This window comes from Lates calcarifer, linkage group LG9 (assembly GCF_001640805.2).
Source record: "Lates calcarifer isolate ASB-BC8 linkage group LG9, TLL_Latcal_v3, whole genome shotgun sequence".
NCBI classification, from domain to species: Eukaryota; Metazoa; Chordata; class Actinopteri; family Centropomidae; genus Lates; species Lates calcarifer.
Window position 1 is genome coordinate 10,255,903 of NC_066841.1, and position 16,619 is coordinate 10,272,521.

At 39.9% G+C, this 16,619-nt stretch overlaps 4 protein-coding genes across 5 annotated transcripts; 2 read left to right on the forward strand and 2 right to left on the reverse strand.

Moving 5' to 3' along the window:
• Positions 1 to 146: 146 nt before the first annotated feature.
• Positions 147 to 1,732, forward strand: orai1b (ORAI calcium release-activated calcium modulator 1b). Its single transcript, XM_018671224.2, has 2 exons — positions 147 to 491; positions 599 to 1,732. Exons 1-2 carry the CDS (start codon positions 378 to 380, stop codon positions 1,154 to 1,156), a joined length of 672 nt encoding a protein of 223 aa, XP_018526740.1. The 5' UTR covers positions 147 to 377; the 3' UTR covers positions 1,157 to 1,732.
• A 1,065-nt stretch (positions 1,733 to 2,797) lies between these two features.
• Positions 2,798 to 4,862, reverse strand: morn3 (MORN repeat containing 3). Of its 2 annotated transcripts, XM_018671223.2 has the most exons (7): positions 4,790 to 4,862; positions 4,522 to 4,591; positions 3,899 to 4,068; positions 3,624 to 3,781; positions 3,389 to 3,548; positions 3,100 to 3,284; positions 2,798 to 2,954 (listed from the first exon to the last, which is right to left on the reverse strand). In XM_018671223.2, the coding sequence occupies exons 3-7, from the start codon at positions 4,041 to 4,043 to the stop codon at positions 2,886 to 2,888; spliced, it is 717 nt and encodes a 238-aa protein (XP_018526739.1). In that variant the 5' UTR covers positions 4,044 to 4,068; positions 4,522 to 4,591; positions 4,790 to 4,862; the 3' UTR covers positions 2,798 to 2,885. The 2 variants fall into 2 exon arrangements, with proteins under 2 accessions (XP_018526739.1, XP_018526738.1); XM_018671222.2 differs by lacking the exon at positions 4,790 to 4,862 and having other exon boundaries at positions 4,522 to 4,665.
• Positions 4,863 to 4,867: 5 nt separating this feature from the next.
• Positions 4,868 to 12,548, forward strand: tmem120b (transmembrane protein 120B). The gene is made up of 12 exons (XM_018671221.2): positions 4,868 to 5,025; positions 7,022 to 7,140; positions 7,751 to 7,867; positions 7,956 to 8,015; positions 8,125 to 8,220; positions 8,319 to 8,408; positions 8,526 to 8,591; positions 8,700 to 8,761; positions 10,092 to 10,184; positions 10,473 to 10,537; positions 10,848 to 10,916; positions 11,287 to 12,548. The coding sequence occupies exons 1-12, from the start codon at positions 4,963 to 4,965 to the stop codon at positions 11,401 to 11,403; spliced, it is 1,017 nt and encodes a 338-aa protein (XP_018526737.1). The 5' UTR covers positions 4,868 to 4,962; the 3' UTR covers positions 11,404 to 12,548.
• Positions 12,549 to 12,831: 283 nt separating this feature from the next.
• Positions 12,832 to 16,612, reverse strand: rhof (ras homolog family member F). The gene is made up of 5 exons (XM_018671226.2): positions 16,155 to 16,612; positions 15,790 to 15,877; positions 14,723 to 14,832; positions 14,239 to 14,373; positions 12,832 to 14,009 (listed from the first exon to the last, which is right to left on the reverse strand). The coding sequence occupies exons 1-5, from the start codon at positions 16,287 to 16,289 to the stop codon at positions 13,845 to 13,847; spliced, it is 633 nt and encodes a 210-aa protein (XP_018526742.1). The 5' UTR covers positions 16,290 to 16,612; the 3' UTR covers positions 12,832 to 13,844.
• Positions 16,613 to 16,619: the final 7 nt, after the last annotated feature.

Here is a 16,619-nt window from a genome sequence, read left to right on the forward strand (position 1 = left end):
GCCTGGTATAATAATGCATTTATCCGTTCGTGTGTTTTTCTTTCTTAATTACTACACATTGAAGGTTGTTATTACACCAGCATTAACCCAGAGCAGAGAAGTAACACCCCCATTACTGAGCATTTGCAGTTGGTAGTTTACTCTGTAGCGGATGTTGTCTTCTGAGCGCAGAGGCTTGTGGGTAATGTAAGGTGCAGGCACGCCGGAGACTGGTGGTGAAAAAATAGCTTCCGCAGTTCCGTCAGCTGGCGAGGGGTAAATGTTTTGTAAGTGTACACTGTTAGCATGTTGAACATTTGTTTCTGTCTTGTCCCGCAAGAGTAAAGAAGGTAACTACGCCAGCGCTGCTCGTCCAGTCCTCAGATAAAAGGCACAACATGAGTCTGAACGAGCATTCACTGCAAGCACTGTCCTGGAGAAAGCTGTACTTGAGTCGAGCTAAACTGAAGGCTTCTAGTCGGACATCAGCTCTGCTATCTGGATTTGCAATGGTAATACTGTCTCCAAAACGAACAACTTACCCTTCTGCAGTTCAGTAAGTCATACCACACAGCAGTGTTGTGTATAAAGTTGTGTTTCCTGTTCTCCTCCTTTCTAGGTGGCTATGGTAGAGGTGCAGCTGGACAACAGCTACCCTTATCCCCCTGCTCTCCTCATTGCCTTCAGTGCCTGCACCACTGTCCTTGTGGCTGTTCACCTGTTCGCTCTGATGGTCAGCACCTGCATTTTGCCCAATATAGAGGCCGTCAGCAACGTCCACAACCTCAACTCTGTGAAGGAGTCTCCACATGAGCGAATGCACCGACACATTGAACTGGCGTGGGCTTTTTCCACAGTTATTGGTACTTTGCTCTTTCTAGCCGAGGTGGTTCTACTCTGCTGGGTCAAATTTTTGCCTGTTAAGCCCAACAAGTCCAGCAATAATACGGTGTCATCTGGCGTGGCTGCTGCCATTACATCCACCTCTATCATGGTCCCCTTTGGTTTAGTCTTCATAGTCTTTGCTGTGCATTTCTACCGCTCCCTCGTCAGCCACAAGACTGACAGACAGTTTCAGGAGCTGGAGGAGCTATCCAACCTCACCAGGCTTCAGAATGAGCTGGACAACAGAGGGGAATCTTCCATCTTGCAGTCTCCAAGTTCACATTTCCCATAGACAAGTATGGTGGATACAAATCTATGGTTGAACTCTGACTACTTTGGATTTCTCCAAGCCAGAAGCCACATTATTGGCCTCTGATTTTTTACAGGAATGAAGATATATATCTCACCTCTTTGTTGTGAAATTTACTTTTGTGGAAAGAGTTGTATTTTTAGAAGACATGTTTGATCAACTGTGAACTCGCAAACCTGCCATAATGCATGTAACTTGAAATTGGAAAGTCTTAAATGTGGTAGTTGCTTGATTTATCTCTTACATTATGGCAGAGACATCTGAACAATAACTTGGAATCCTGTCTGTTGCCTGCTGCATTTATTTATCCGTTTGTCAGTGAACACTGGATTTGTTAATATATTACCTTTGTTGTGTTTTGTGAATCACAAGTATTTAACCCTTTCCTCCCTGTTCACTGTGTACATGATTTATTGTAATGTCCACCATTTGCATTTGTAACGCCTGTTAATTGTCAAGACTGAATCAACAGCTGCCAAAACTACAGTATTATTTGAGTACACTTGCTGACATGTGTAGCACAGGCTGTGGCGCTATAATAAACACTTTTTTTACCAAGTGGCAGTCAGAGTTTCTGAGTTTAGAAAAGAATTTCGATATACTATTTGAAAACATTGTATCTCCATCGTTATCTAGGCAACTTACATGCAATCAGTGACACAGGTTAAGCAACTCGCACCTGGAAAATTCTAAATTCATGAGTAGATTTATCACACCCTTTTCACAGGTAATAGTCCTTATGCTGTATGAGCAATTGAGCCAGTCCTGTCTGATGGTGAATTTTCATTAATTCTCTTGACACCAAAGCTTTTTAAAGAACTCTGACTCATTACACGTACTGCATAATCACATCTTGACCTCTGTGGAGTACTTGTTGATATTAGACACTAGCGTTCCTCTGTGCTACATTTTGTAAAGTCAGAGCCCCTCCACTTATCTCATATATCCTGAATTAGCATGTTGCTTTTATCATTTACTCATAAGAGTACCCATGGTGTGCTTGTCCATCAAACTGATGTTTATTCTAATTTAATTTAACTGGGGCTTCATTTTCAACAATCGAAAGAAACTGATAAATCTGAGTTAGCTGTGTGTATACAGAGAGGTAGAAGAATGAGGTTGGAGATCCATTCAGAATTCATTTTAGAAAGCAGAAAGTTGGTGCTATCTGGTCACCTTATGAGGTAGTTGTAGATGCTGATATTGAATCACAATTAGAGGTTGAGGTGGGGTGGTTCTTTCAGACCAGTTGTGGGATCTAATATTTTTATACTCGATTAGATAAACTGCTCAACTATGAACAAAATACAGAGCTTTCCAACCAAGTAATGAAGTGTAGCTTGTTTATCAATTAACTGTCATAAGTTCACAGGGACCATCAGAGTGTACAAGTATCGTCAGAATGCAGCAAAAATACAGCAAAGCCTAGTATTTTTTCCAGTATCTTCAAGAAAATAGTAAGAGGACCTGTCATTTGGATATTCCACATATACTAGCATTTTATTAATCACATGACCAGCTTTGACAGTCATAGTATCAAACAGGTCTAATATAGTGAATTTGGTAATTAGGTATATCATTAGATGTCTTTCTTCTTCTGTTAATATGGTGACAACCTGAGTATGCTAAATACCATTATGCCATCTCTCTTTTTTATTATTTTTTGTCTGCGTGTGTGGTGGAAACTTGCTGTTCATCCTCTCGATGTTGTTCATGAATAGTGACAGAGGTAGGCTGACTGGGCTTCCCTTAAGACCAACTGCATATCCACCAGGTGTATCTTAAAAAGAAGATATGTTCATGTTTTAATCCACAGTACCACATAAACGTTTTAGTTATACTGTGTCATGTAAGTGGTGTCAGTGTTGAGGTGAATCTGGTCATAAAATTAAATGTGTGGCTGTACAGCAGTCACAATGTTGTACCTGTGGAATTGGATACTTGGTTGGGGTTGGTGCTTCATCCCTTCCAAAATCAGACAGGGTCCCACATTTTGCTACTCCATCCACCCAAAAGCCTTCATAAAGCTGGCCTTTGTCAGAATAGCAGAACCTTCCATTACCGTTCTTTTTGCCATCTTGCCAGGCACCTTCATACCAGTTTCCATTTGCTGGGACACAATTTGGAAAGTATAGTTTTCACTATTCACCATCTTTCCTACAAAAGTATAGGTCTGTTTTTGATAAAAATGTATGAAAAGCAAATTGCTCTCACCAAATCGAATGATGCCCTGTCCATGATTCTTATCCTTCAACCACTCTCCTTCGTACATGTCTCCATTCTGGTAGTACATTCTTCCCCAGCCACTCCGATGGTCCTCGCTCCACCCCCCTTCATACACTTCTGAGTTACTGTAGAAGTACGTCCCATAGCCCTGGAGGGAGAGAAAGTGATGCAAAACATATCATGGAGAATAATTACATTTAGTTATCATATGGCAGATACATACATGCTTCTTCCCATTTTTCCATCTTCCACAGTACTTCCTTTCGTATTCCTTTTTTCCTGGGAGTAGTATGCTGTAGGTACCATATCCATCACGTTTTCCAAATTTCCACTCTCCATTATAAATGGCACCACACTTTCTCCAAACCTGAGTTCCCTTTCCTTGAAAAGATTAATAAGCATAAACATTTTAGTTCTAGTGTAACCAGACTGTATAATGACTTACAACCAGTTAATTTCTCAGTAGTCAGACAAAACTAACACAGCACAGTAGCTAACCATGCTTCTTGTTGTCCTGCCACTCTCCACAGTATTCATTTCCGCTGACCGAGAAAACTGTGTGCCGCAGTCCACATTTCTGTGACTTTAAATCCAACAGTGCTGAGAATGGCAGATTTTTTTGAGATGGTTTGATATATGGCATGGCTGGAGGCAGCTTGATGAAAATCCTGCAACATAAAAAAAAACACGTTAGACCCATGAAGCTGTAGGCCTACACTTTTTGCCCAAAAATGACAATATCATTACAAAAGGAGAGAACTCTACATTGTCCTGCTTCTTCTAGGAAATTGCAGGAAATTTATAGAGATTGTCAGAAAATAATTTAGCTAAGTATAAAATATCCTAATTTAAACAACAAAAAAACATCAACACCTGTTCCTCATGTATTGTTTACTTCTACTGGAGAGATTTTATAAAAAACAGTGCTGAACAGTGTTGCAAAAACAAGATATAGGGTGCAGACGAATGCCCATGAACCCACGTTTAGGCTAAAACTACATTTCTTTACATGGGATAGTTTACTACATTCAGGCCTTGCTCTTCACCTGGCTAGTTAACGTTACAAACCGGCAACACTTTAACTTAACAGATCAGGATATCAAACAGTCAAAAATACTCACCTTGGCGAAGTGTCCAAGTGGATGACTTACTTAAACTCAATCCGCTTGTAAACTCAGGCCATGTAGCTACCTAATACATAAAAAAACATGTTAGTCAGCTATCGACATTAAGTTGAGCGTTCGTTGTATCCTAGCAACAGAACTGTGTACTGTAGTTGGTGCAGAGTAAATTTAATTAAATGTTAATTTAAAATGAAAGTTAAATATGCGTGCTGGTACGTGATTCATTTTTTATATATGCATGTATTTATCATACACTTGTATTTACTTTTGTCTCAAAGTTAAACCGGTTCAGTTACATCGGTTGTCCTGACAGTGGTTTCCGATGTGCGCATGCTCCGAGCAGCCCAATTAAAAGAGCGTCTGAGTAGACAGTCAGTCCGAGTGAGGAGAGTCGGGGGGTAAAGCCGTCCTCTTCGCTTCATCAGCTTGTGCACCACAATGTCCAAACCGAAGTTTCAGGCGGAGTGGGAAGAAATTGACGAGGAATATCAACAATTACAGGTGACAGAGAACACCACAAACGAGAACATCATCGTCTATGGTAGATTTGCTGGTTGTAGTGTGTCGTGGATGGCACTGACAGCACACACTGTAGTGGCTACGTTAGTTTGGTTGGTTCTTTCCCGTTAGCCATTCATTCTCGGCTCAGCCTTAAACGCAGCATCGAGCCCAAAACTGCGATGCTGGTTGCAGCATCTGAGGGATGACTTATGTTTCACTGGACGTCTGTTATCTTTGACTTTATAACATCCCTGTGTTTTAGCCGCTAACGTTAGCAGCAGGTTGCTTGTCTTGCTGCTAGTGTTATGCGGCTAATAAGCAGCTATAGTAACTTAGCTAACCATACAGTGCAGCACTGTGCGAGCTATTAATATTATAAGCGGTTGCTACAAAAGTTACACTCAGGTCGAAAACTTCACTTGTTTGTTACTGTTGCTTTGTCAGAGAAAATAATTTCGTATTCACTGAATGCAGCATTACCAGACTAGGTCACTTAGCTAGCTGGCTAATTTGAAACAACACTACCAGTAGGATAAGTAATAGACAATAGAATATGATAGGCAAGAATACGGTTAACTTTGAGGTGCAAAGGGCGTCATGTGGTCTGTGGTGCCACCCCTCTCCTCATGCTGGCACCAGACAGCTGAGACATGGATATGTGATGCAATGAAATTTTAAAATCTGGAGCTGCTCCACAGGGAAAGATGATGAAGGTGACTGTCAGCTGTCTAGGGAGTTTCTTAAATGAAGCTCACATGCCCTGGTGAATAACTGGTGTCAGACATGTCACCTGCACAGAAGCAGTCTCCAATTCATAGTCAGTTGCATCCCCCCAGGTTTTATGTCTTTACATCTGTGGCTTTTCAGGTTCAAGTCCTAACTCTGGAGTCTGTGGCATTGACTTGACCATGTATACATTGTTGACCTTTAATAATCCATTGGAGATGCATCCCTTTTTAATTTGCATTATGTATGTTGACACTGATGAGAAAAAATGTCACATGACATACATACATTGTAATCACAATGAAAAGTGTGACTAGCTGTCAGCTTGCTTTTCCCCTCTGAAAGATCAGGATCTCTTACTGCTTTTCAGAGTGTTATTAACCTCAAAGCATGTATTGCACAAGGTCACAGCAAATGAGTAGTACCTACCTGAGTCCATAGCCTCCATGAAAAATGTACCAGTGTTTCACCGAGTGTTTCATACCAGGGCATGACAGTATTTTTATTTTAGGATCTACAAACCACATGAAATGCAGGTTGCACTTCCTCATTTTCAAGCAGACCTGCAGTGTAGGTGAGAGATTCAGTAGTGGACAAAACACCTTTGGCCACTTCTCCCATCTTAATGTTGAAATGAAATTTTGATTGTGAAAGTCTTAAACAAAGATTAGCCCTCAACACTCCCACACTACATGATCGCATCCACATCCTTCTAGAGTCTAGTAAAGTTGTGAGAACATGTGTAGAAAGCACAATAATGTGGATGTGCAAGTCATGCTTAGGGGGGAAGGAATGAGTTCTTAACCTCAGACCACAGGATTATGTCTGCTGATCATACACCCTCACCTCCACGCACTCATGAGCCAGTGCTGATGGGAGGAAAAGTGGGAAGCTGTGGTCTGGTTTACCAGCGTACTGTAAATGCATGGAAACTGGGATATATATGACATAAAGTCATTTATAAAGACATAAAGTCATGGGCTGTCTGTCTTCAGACAGAAGGATGAAACAAGGTTTTCCAGCATGAAGCATTTCCATCTTTGCTGAATAGAGACACTGTTCACCAGAGTGAGTAGGTTACATGTTCACTAGGTAAAGAGAGTATTTTCAGTAGATATGACAAAAACTCAATGTATGTTTGATGTAATCCTCTATCAGCATTTTTTATTTTTTTTTTTTTTTGGACTTACTGCCTGTTTCTCAGAGTTCGAAAACTTAGCTATCCATACATATTTTCTTTGTTCACTTTGTGCATACATTTGATCCCCAGGAAACTCACAAAATATACAGACAGAAACTGGAGGAGCTCACCAATCTTCAGGCAACATGCAGCAGCGCCATCAGTAAACAGAGAAAATGCCTAAAAGACCTAAGGCACAGCTTGACCAAGTAAGTATTCTCTTCATCAACATAGTGCACCACATGTTTTTTGTCTTACAAATCATTTGCTTACACTACAGTGAGTGTACCGATGTATCATAGTCTAACTCATTAGCCAATTTGAGTCACTATATTTCTAAATTGCATGTGAAGTAATTTGGTTAAAAATCTCCCTCCTTACTGTCCAAACATGGTGATCTTCTTGCAGGAACAGGCTGTGGAAAGTGTGCATGAAAGTTGATATTTTGTCAGCTCTCAAGGAAACAGTGGTGCAGCTAAGTCAACAAGGACAGGAAACGGTTTATAATCACTCAAAGTCACCCTGTATGGGAATGACAAGTAGTAGTGGCAGAATTAATTAATTTATTATTAACTGAAGAGTGGATGTTTACTTTCCTTGTGCAAATTAATGGTCTGCCAGTTTTTATTTCAGTGCTTAGGTTTGTGGCCATTATCTTGGTTAAGTGACCAGTTATTGAATTATTATCTTTCACTTTGACCCATATATCATAAATACAGCAAGATACTGACTCTTATCTCATGAAGAGTCAAGGTATTCTACCTCCTCTTGTTTACTTTTCCTCTCATCATTATCATCATTTTGTCTTTTCTTTTACAGGTGTGCGAAAACATGTGATGAGAATGACCTGAAACTAATAATGGACATCAAAACACAAATCAAAGATAAAGAAAATGTGTTCTTTGATATGGAAGCATATTTGCCAAAGAAGAATGGGTCAGTATTTTTTCATGTCGCCACACACACAGTGAATTTTATTTGTCAGATGCATTCATGTGTATGTCTTGCTTTGTTTTGTTCACAGACTGTACCTGAATTTGGTCCTGGGCAATGTGAACGTAACGCTTCTCAGCAACCAGGCAAAGTATGTTAAGTATTCTGCCTCGAGGACAGCCTGAAAAGATGAGCTTAGACTCTGGAACTCTGTGTATTGTTTGCTCATTTTCTCCTTGTCTTTCTGTTTATTCACATAGATTTGCCTACAAAGACGAGTATGAGAAGTTCAAGCTTTATATGACAATAATCCTGATGTTTGGAGCCATAACCTGCCTCTTCTTTCTCAACTGTCGGTGAGATGATGTTCTCCCCTCAGGCATTATTGCTGTTGTTGCTGTCTGCACTTAAATTAAAGAGTGGCTCACTGCTTTATTTTTTCTGTTTTGTTTAGTGTCACTGATGAAATCTTCAACTTTTTGCTAGTGTGGTACTACTGCACATTGACCATAAGGGAAAGCATCCTCATGAGCAATGGCTCCAGGTGTGTTGTGACATCAATTCAGGATTTATGATTTCTCTATGATATGATTTTGTATTTTGGAGAAGGGCTTGCTGAATTTCTGGGGTATGCTGTTGTAACTCTTTGTTTGCTTTTCAGGATCAAGGGTTGGTGGGTGTCTCACCATTATGTATCCACCTTTCTGTCAGGTGTGATGCTTACCTGGTGAGTTTTTGTCTTTGGTTCCATAGCGTCACATTGTTTCAGTAATCATATTGTAAACTTGTGTTCAAATATATACAGGTTCATTTACTGTTTTGTTTCTTTTTACAGGCCAGAGGGGCCCATGTATCAGATGTTCAGAAGCCAGTTTCTTGCTTTCTCCATCTATCAGAGTAAGAATTTTGAATCTGTTTGTTAGACTTGGTGCAAAATGTTACATCGTTGTGTATGTATGTGGGCTCTGAGGTTCAGTTGACAGAGGGTAATGTTGATTTTGTTCAGACTCAGGTTGGGGTTTGATTTTTTTCAGTTAAGCTGGTTGCACTGGCGACAGTAGGTTGATATGTGGCTTTCATCCTTTTAAAAAGCAACAGTCGCTTTTTCCTTTGTTTAGTTTAAACAGGGAACATGTAGTCACTCTTTTGTCATTAGTGCCTTGTTGCAAACATAAGATTTCAGGTTTGTTTGTTGACTTTGGAATGTAGCCACATTGTGGAACATCTGATCTGCCAAGTTCACTCAAGTTCAGTCTGTCCAGCAAATAAATTGTAACAAACCTTTGTGTTACATTATAAGTTGCAGACACCAGCTGTATCATTTGTATTATTGTTGTCCTGTACATACTGTGTTTGCTATTAAGCTAAATAAACGCCTTAACATAGGGATGCAGCTATTATTTTCAGTATTGATTAATCAGTCAGAGATGTAAAACAAATGGACAGCATTGTAAAATGTAAAAATCTGTTTTCTGCACCCATGGTTTCAACTGGTACGGGATGCATACTATTCATACTAGAATCTTTAAAACTGTACCTCAGGATCCAGACAACCATTAACTGCTCACCTCAGCATTTCCCCTAAAATATTCCTGTGTCAGATGTTGTCATTCTGCGAAACCAAGCCATGATAGTACACCAAGGCCAGAGCAGGTCAAGGGCAGGATCACCTGCAACACTATTATGTTACATAACGGTGAAACGGCCTGTGTTTTCAAGCTGGTAGGAGGGTGACGCAGCCATCTTCACACTAACAGCTGACACTAAACAGACTCTTGGACATGCAGTTGAACATAAGGATCCTGATGAATGGAGAAGATAGAATGGCTCAAGCTGAATTTTAGCGTGAATAATTCAAAACAAACAATGATAGATTGCAGATGCTTCACAAAAAGATGTCTTGAAATCTCTAGAAAATTTCTTCTCACCAGAATAGAGAAGTGATTTTTATGTCGCATACTGGTGGTTACAGTAGTTGCTTATCATATCACATGTAGACTCATAATGTGAGAACTAATGTGATGAGGCTCTCTGGTTACAGTTTTGGGTGATAAGTCAAATGATATACTGTGTCTCTTTTGTTGTTTTCTTTTTGAAGATAGAATGACCCGACCTAATTTCAGTGTATAAAGCTTCACATCACGGGCCTCTAATAGTGAGACGTGAGCCGTCTTTTTTGTTGTCTGTGCTGTAATCAGTAAATCTTACAACCCATTTCTCCTGCCAGGTTTTGTCCAGTTCCTCCAGTATTACTACCAGAGCGGCTGCTTATACCGGCTGCGAGCTTTGGGAGAGAGAAATCAGCTGGACCTCACAGTGGGTGAGTTGTAAGCTATTTTGGGTGCAAGTCATTTCAATCGTTTGAACTCTTGAGCCATCTGCAACACCATGTCTGGAAAAAAAAAAAATAGGGTAAAGGTGAGAAATTGAGACAGCTGCTAACATCAGTGTGCTGCCACGCAGATGTCGGAGTAACTTGAGTAAGGGCCTCTTTGAATTTGCTGCTCAAACCATCTCTAATGTCAGAGACAGCGCAGCAATCATTTGTGTAGTATTCTGTGTCACGTAGTCCCAAGGTCACTGTCACAGTTCCTCTGTGTCTCTGCAGAGGGATTTCAGTCCTGGATGTGGAGAGGCCTCACTTTTCTTTTGCCATTCCTCTTTTTTGGCCATGTAAGTAAAAACAACTTTTTTCTATTTTTTTGTTTAAGATCAAACCACAGCTTTATCGTCTTATTCCAATATATTTAATCAGGAAGACATGCGTAAGCTCATGAGGCAGTTTAACAACACCTTTTACACTAGTACCTGTCATTTGATCTGTATTAAGTGTATCATTTTTAGAGCCCGCAGTTCGACAAATGTAGTATTTCTGATGGGCTTTATCAGCAGAGGAGAACAATGTCAATCAAAGGGAAATTTTCTTGTGTAATCAGAGCACATGGAAACACTATGAAAGATAATGCCTCCTGTTCCTTTGCAGTTTTGGCAGCTCTACAACTCGGTGACCCTGTTTCGCTTGGCAGGACATGATGACTGTAAGGAGTGGCAGGTAAGGATCGCATTGGCAGACTGCTGCTTAAATGTCAAGAGACAGGCAGAGTTAAAAAGAGGAATAAGTTCACCAGCCTTTCTATAGAAAATAATTCACGCATGTTGCCTCTTTTTGTCCACATAAGCAAGTTTGGGGACATGAGTTGGCACCATAAGTTGACCACTTCAGTTATGTTAAAAGATGTGTAGCCTCATGCTGCACACATGCTTAAATCGATTTCTAGGAACACATCAACTTTATTACAGTGATGAAGTCTGTTGTAATCAACATGTCCTAGCCCGTCAAGATTTCAAAATAGAGACATAGCCACTGTTATACAAATGCATGTCATGACTTGTCGTGGAATATAATATGTTTTTTCTTTCAGGTATTTATGCTGGCGTTGACATTTCTCGTCCTGTTCCTGGGAAATTTTCTCACCACTGTAAAAGTCGTCCACCAAAAAATTCAGAAAAACCAGGAAAAGGTGAAAAAAAATGACTGAGACACAAACTTCCAACGAGACACCTCAAGATTCCTCCAACGGCCAGTGATGTTTGAAGCAACACGCACAATCGCTTGTTAGACTGACCACAGTGCGATCAGGCCGGGAGAAGACAAAGCTGAAACCAGTGTTTCTCTCAGGCTTCGATCACAGCAGCGGCGTCCAGCCAAAGTGTCTGGCGAACAGGCTTTTGCTTTCTAATGACTCGTTGTTGATGTTGATGTTGCTGCTCAGTCAGTCTCGACACAAAGTGTTGTTCACCTCATAGATGAACAGTTTGTCGCTTTATCTTGTACATAAAAAGTGAGTGGGAAGAATGCGTTTTGTTTGGGTGTTTGTGTCAGTGCATGAATCTGTCTGAAAGCCTTTGTTCAAATCATATGCAACTCAAGGAGGGCAGGTAGCTTCAGTTCACAGGACAGAATATAGTTTGCCTTTGAAGACCTAACGTCTGTCATGTACATACTTCATACTTCTGTGAAGTAGTATCAGTCAAACTGTCTCTGGCTCGAACAAACTTGGACATGTTCAATTTGGCACTGAGCTTCATATCTTGAAATTCCTAATTTTTTATGTGTAGTTCCTAACTCCCTATTGTGCTAATTCACTGCTAACCAGTATGTTTTTTTTACTAGACTTTTGTTCTTCAGAAATGACAAAGTCCTTCAACTAAAAAAAAAAAAAACATAAACCTGATACCTGACCGCCCAAAATTACCTTCAGTTTCATGGGAAAAAAAAATGTGTATATTTGGAGTCAGCAGTATATCTTCCAGTCTGGAGTCAGCAGCTGCTCTGTTTCTGTTGTTTTCTCTTCTTAGAAAGAGTCAGGATGTTTCACTAATGGGCTAAATTTTTACTGGCACAGGAAGAGCTTCAAGCTTATTAAACATTTTGTCACAAAGCCCTAAATTTAGAAAAAAGCTTTCAAATTCAGTCCATGCACAGTTTTTAGATTGTTATTGCTGTGCTGCTAGTTCCCATGTTGTTCTGTAATGTTGCAGAGATGTATCATGATCAAACGCTGCTATTGGCACTGGTACTGTAAGACTGGGATACACAGTGATGATTAATAATGTGCTGGATTATTGTTACTGTCTTTTTCTTTCCAATCAAAATACTAAATTAAATATTTGTAAGAATTAATTTATGACCAGTTCTGCTAGCTTAGTGAAGTTTTGTCTGGCTCACATTTCATGTTTGTTTTAAAGTATCACACAGAGGGTCTTTTTGGTTTTTTTTCAGCGATGGGGTCAGGTGGGTTCAAACGAACAGCTGAAGTGTCGGGTCTCTGTTGCCTTATTCTCCCTCCAGCCTATCACAGTTTTAAAAAAAGAAATCCTCCTTTTATTTTGAAAATCCAAAGACAGTGGCATTACATTTCTCTTTTCCCCCCCACAGTGCAATCATGCTCCTGAAGAGAATCACAGTATTTTATGTATCACTTTTATTGAGGGGAAATTAAAGCGTGTTGAGTTACAGACCATAATGATACATTTCATTGCCAGAGCTGCCAGAACACACAGAACAACTCAACTTTCTTTGATGTAGCTGATGTTGAATGTTTTCATCATTCATTTCAAGACTGTAACTGGTGCCTGAATATAGTCAGTGACAAGAGACAGTTGACAATTTGTGTACACTGTTGTAAGAAATATTAATAATTAAACACTTAGTTAAAAATTTTTAGCTGTGTTTCTTCTGCACTGAAACATAAAGTAATGGTGTTTATTTCAATGTGACATTCAGGGGTTCCAACACTAGTGGGCGCTGTTGGTAAAGACAAGAGCCCTCCATGAGTTGACAAAGCTTCTAAATTGCAGTCCAGTCTTCTGCTTTACTGGAAATGAACTAACTCTGTTGGGTGTTTATCAAGTTTTTTTCCTTCTCAAGTCTTTTAAAGCTACAGCTCCATCAGTAATTGAATTTCAGCAGCTTTTTTTATCAGGGCATTTGTTGATCAGACTAGACTGACATCAAAACTGATACTAAAAAAAACTATCAAGTTGACATTACAAGAACTAACTTAAAATTCTTCCAATAAATATGCTTTTCAGTAAAACATGGTGGTTTGCAAACAGTACAAAGTTTTGTAATAGGAAAAAATATATGTAAAAATTCAATTTTTATACAAAAGTAAAAATATGTTCAAAGATTCCAAAGGCATTTCAAGTCATATAATTTCCAACTGCTACTGCTGCAACTTCTTGCAAAATTGTCTTTCCTGTTGCATCGCTAGTCATTTTCGTTTGACGGTAAAAGAGAGACACACTCACAATTCAGTGAGGCCCAAACTTCCAGGGGCAAAACCAGCTGCCGCATCTGTCTTAAGACACCAAGCATCTTTGGTATCTGAACGTCCAGCCACTCTGAAACATGAAGTCAATCACCATCACCAATGACGCTCGCCCCTGCAGGAGTCAAGCCGCTGTCTTTTTGTCCTCACAAAACCACACATATCTTCTTCCTCTTGTGGTTTCTCTGTTTTCGATTGAAGGCCAAAGCCTTTTTGGTGGCCTCCCTGAAAATGTCTTCCACGTGCTCCTGATACTTTGCCGAACACTCGAGGTAGAGCTCTGCATTCATCTGCTGCCGGGTCTCCTCACCCTGCATCCAAAACCATCCCAACGCAAACATCAAGAATTAGACTGAGGAATCAGTGGTGCAATAAATCTGTTGTTGCATTTTGGAACTGTAGCACAGTTAATGTGGTTGCAGGTTCTGGTTAGGTTGCCTCATCTTGCATGATACAGTTTATATCCTGTAACCTCAAGTCAAAAAAATGCCTGTTTTCATAGATCAGTAGATATCTACACACTTCTTCTTCTTTTCTTACCTGTGTGTAAGTGATGGGAGCCAGATTCATAGCCTTCAGTTTCCTTGCACACTCTTTGTCCTTCCTGAGGTCAGTCTTGCAGCCAATCAGGATGACCGGTGTGTCCCGACAGAAGTGCTTCACCTCAGGGTACCACTGCATAAAGAAATAATAGTAATACACTGTCACATACACTCATTTAAGATAAAATATGTCTTGCTCTTTTAAACATTTGGATTACATGCATTTCTCACACTGTAAGTACAGAGAAGAGAAAGTGCCAGCACACCTACTTCCCTGCATGCATGAGGTCAATGTCCATGACTACATGAGTTAATCACAGCTAAAAGAATGCAGCTAATACCAACACACTAGACTCTGACAATCATTTACAGACTCAATTTGAACAGTAAACCTGAAACTCCAGTCGAACAGGGACATTCTTGTTTCTGTTTACCCACATGCGAAACTTGGCATGTTATTAAGGCACTTTAGAAATGATTACTTTTATCATGACATTCTCAAAGCTGGTGGGGTTGGTCACGTCAAAGCAGACAAGAACCAGATTGGCCTCTTGGTATGAAAGTGGCCGTAGTCTGTCATAGTCATCCTGCCCTAAAGAAAAAAAAGAAAAAAAAGGAAGGTGTGAAATATGTTTTAGCTGATATATGCAGAAGTGTGTACACACCCATAAATTCTTATGGGTGTGTACACACTTCTGCATAGATACTTAATTCTTGTGTGTGAATGACCAGCAGGACTGGAGAAAAAAAATATGGCTTTAGATGCCACAGCTGAGACATCAAGACTCAACATATGTTACAAAGTTCGGGTAGATGTACAAAGCCACATCCTGGCTTCAGCTTCCTTTTCCGCTGATGTAAGGAACCCTGCTGCAGTTGTACAGAAGATAAGTTGCCAACACACACTATTGTGGGTTTTAATGAGAATAAAATGACTTTTAAAAACTGCTCAGTTCACATAGGAACTTTGTGTTTTATGACCCACGGAAATTCAGCAGAATTTAGTTTGACCTCAAAATAACTGTAAGAACTGTACCTAAATAAATTACAGCAAAAATCAACAACATTGTTATTTAAAGTCAGCCATTATCAGATCAGACACTTAAACAAACGACTGACGTCAACATAAACTTTCAGTACAATTGTCCCTGTAACAGTTTGTTAGTGCAGTTACTAATATGCAAACAGTTCCTGAAAAAAGATTTTTGATGATGCTCTGACGTTAACATCGACCTTTACCACTTCCTCCATGTCTCTGAGCGTCAGAAAATAAGAAAGATAAAGACAGAGCACAAGCAGTGATACCTGAGCTTTAATACTTTAAAAGATATAACATTATAAAATAACACCAGCACTGACATCTGAGTCAGTCTGTCTGCTCTTCTATCTACGCACTGTTTCTATTATACTCCATCCAGTGGACACAGTGTGCGGTCACTGAGCTCAAAACCCCCACGTCTTTCCACATAATGTGAAATATACCACACTGAGACTTAAAACTGATTCATGGGTGTTCAACATAGAGGTGATTTTTGATTGAGAGGCTTACCGGCTGTGTCATACAGGTTGAGTTTTATCTCTTTTCCTCCCAGAGAGATGGTGGTGACATATTTTTCAAACACTGATGGCGCATATTTCTGTTTTTGACACACAAGAAAAAGATGTTGATTTCATGGTACAGCTTATATATTGACATATTCCTTAATATGTCACATTTAATTTACACGATTTACATTAGTAAACTCTTTAATAAGGGGAAATTCAGCTCACATTTATGAGATGTACTAAATTAGGGTTGAAAAAGGCAGATCAGATTATTAGTCTTTCACAGTTATGGGTAAGAAAATCATGTAACAAATTAATACACAATATGAAAATATAAGGTATAGTACTTGATATTACAGCTCCTCTTACCTCTGGAAAATCACCTTTGGCATAAACCATCAGAAGTGATGTTTTCCCGCAGCCTCCATCTCCAACAATCACAATTTTAAGTTCCTCTCCTTTTTTTGCGGTACCATTACCGGTCCTGGCACCGTTTTGTGTCATTTCGTCTCTAGAACAGTCAAATGGGTGTCAGGCGAGACGGGGCTGAAGATACTCCCTCGAGATTTAAGTCAAATACATGGTAAAGCCTGGTGAATCTATGTTTGGAAAGGTTGAGATGATTTGCAGGCAGTGTCATGAGAGAGGAACCGACAAGACTCATGTTTTACCAGGTAGCTCTCTCAGTTCACCACTTCCTGTTCCTGTCACATTGAAGCTGTTTCCAATTGACCCCCTACACTTGTCTCCTGTCCTATTGCCGGTCTGCTCTCTGAAAGCATCTCTGGGTATGAATAATGCAGCAGCTGAGTTGCACATGTGGAGCAGCTGAGT

Bases quoted from the DNA above. Each gene is read 5' to 3' on its own strand.
- orai1b (XM_018671224.2), top strand. From the start codon at position 378: ATGAGTCTGAACGAGCATTCACTGCAAGCACTGTCCTGGAGAAAGCTG. The intron at 492-598 runs GTAATACTGTCT...CCTCCTTTCTAG, and splicing joins TGCTATCTGGATTTGCAATG to GTGGCTATGGTAGAGGTGCA.
- morn3 (XM_018671223.2), bottom strand. From the start codon at position 4,043: ATGCCATATATCAAACCATCTCAAAAAAATCTGCCATTCTCAGCACTG. The intron at 3,285-3,388 runs GTGAGAGCAATT...ATTGTGTCCCAG, and splicing joins ACAGGGCATCATTCGATTTG to CAAATGGAAACTGGTATGAA. The intron at 2,955-3,099 runs GTACAACATTGT...CTTCTTTTTAAG, and splicing joins CCAAGTATCCAATTCCACAG to ATACACCTGGTGGATATGCA.
- tmem120b (XM_018671221.2), top strand. From the start codon at position 4,963: ATGTCCAAACCGAAGTTTCAGGCGGAGTGGGAAGAAATTGACGAGGAA. The intron at 5,026-7,021 runs GTGACAGAGAAC...TTTGATCCCCAG, and splicing joins AGGAATATCAACAATTACAG to GAAACTCACAAAATATACAG. The intron at 7,868-7,955 runs GTCAGTATTTTT...TTTTGTTCACAG, and splicing joins TATTTGCCAAAGAAGAATGG to ACTGTACCTGAATTTGGTCC.
- rhof (XM_018671226.2), bottom strand. From the start codon at position 16,289: ATGACACAAAACGGTGCCAGGACCGGTAATGGTACCGCAAAAAAAGGA. The intron at 15,878-16,154 runs GTAAGAGGAGCT...TGTCAAAAACAG, and splicing joins CCAAAGGTGATTTTCCAGAG to AAATATGCGCCATCAGTGTT. The intron at 14,833-15,789 runs GTAAGCCTCTCA...TTTTTTCTTTAG, and splicing joins CAACCTGTATGACACAGCCG to GGCAGGATGACTATGACAGA.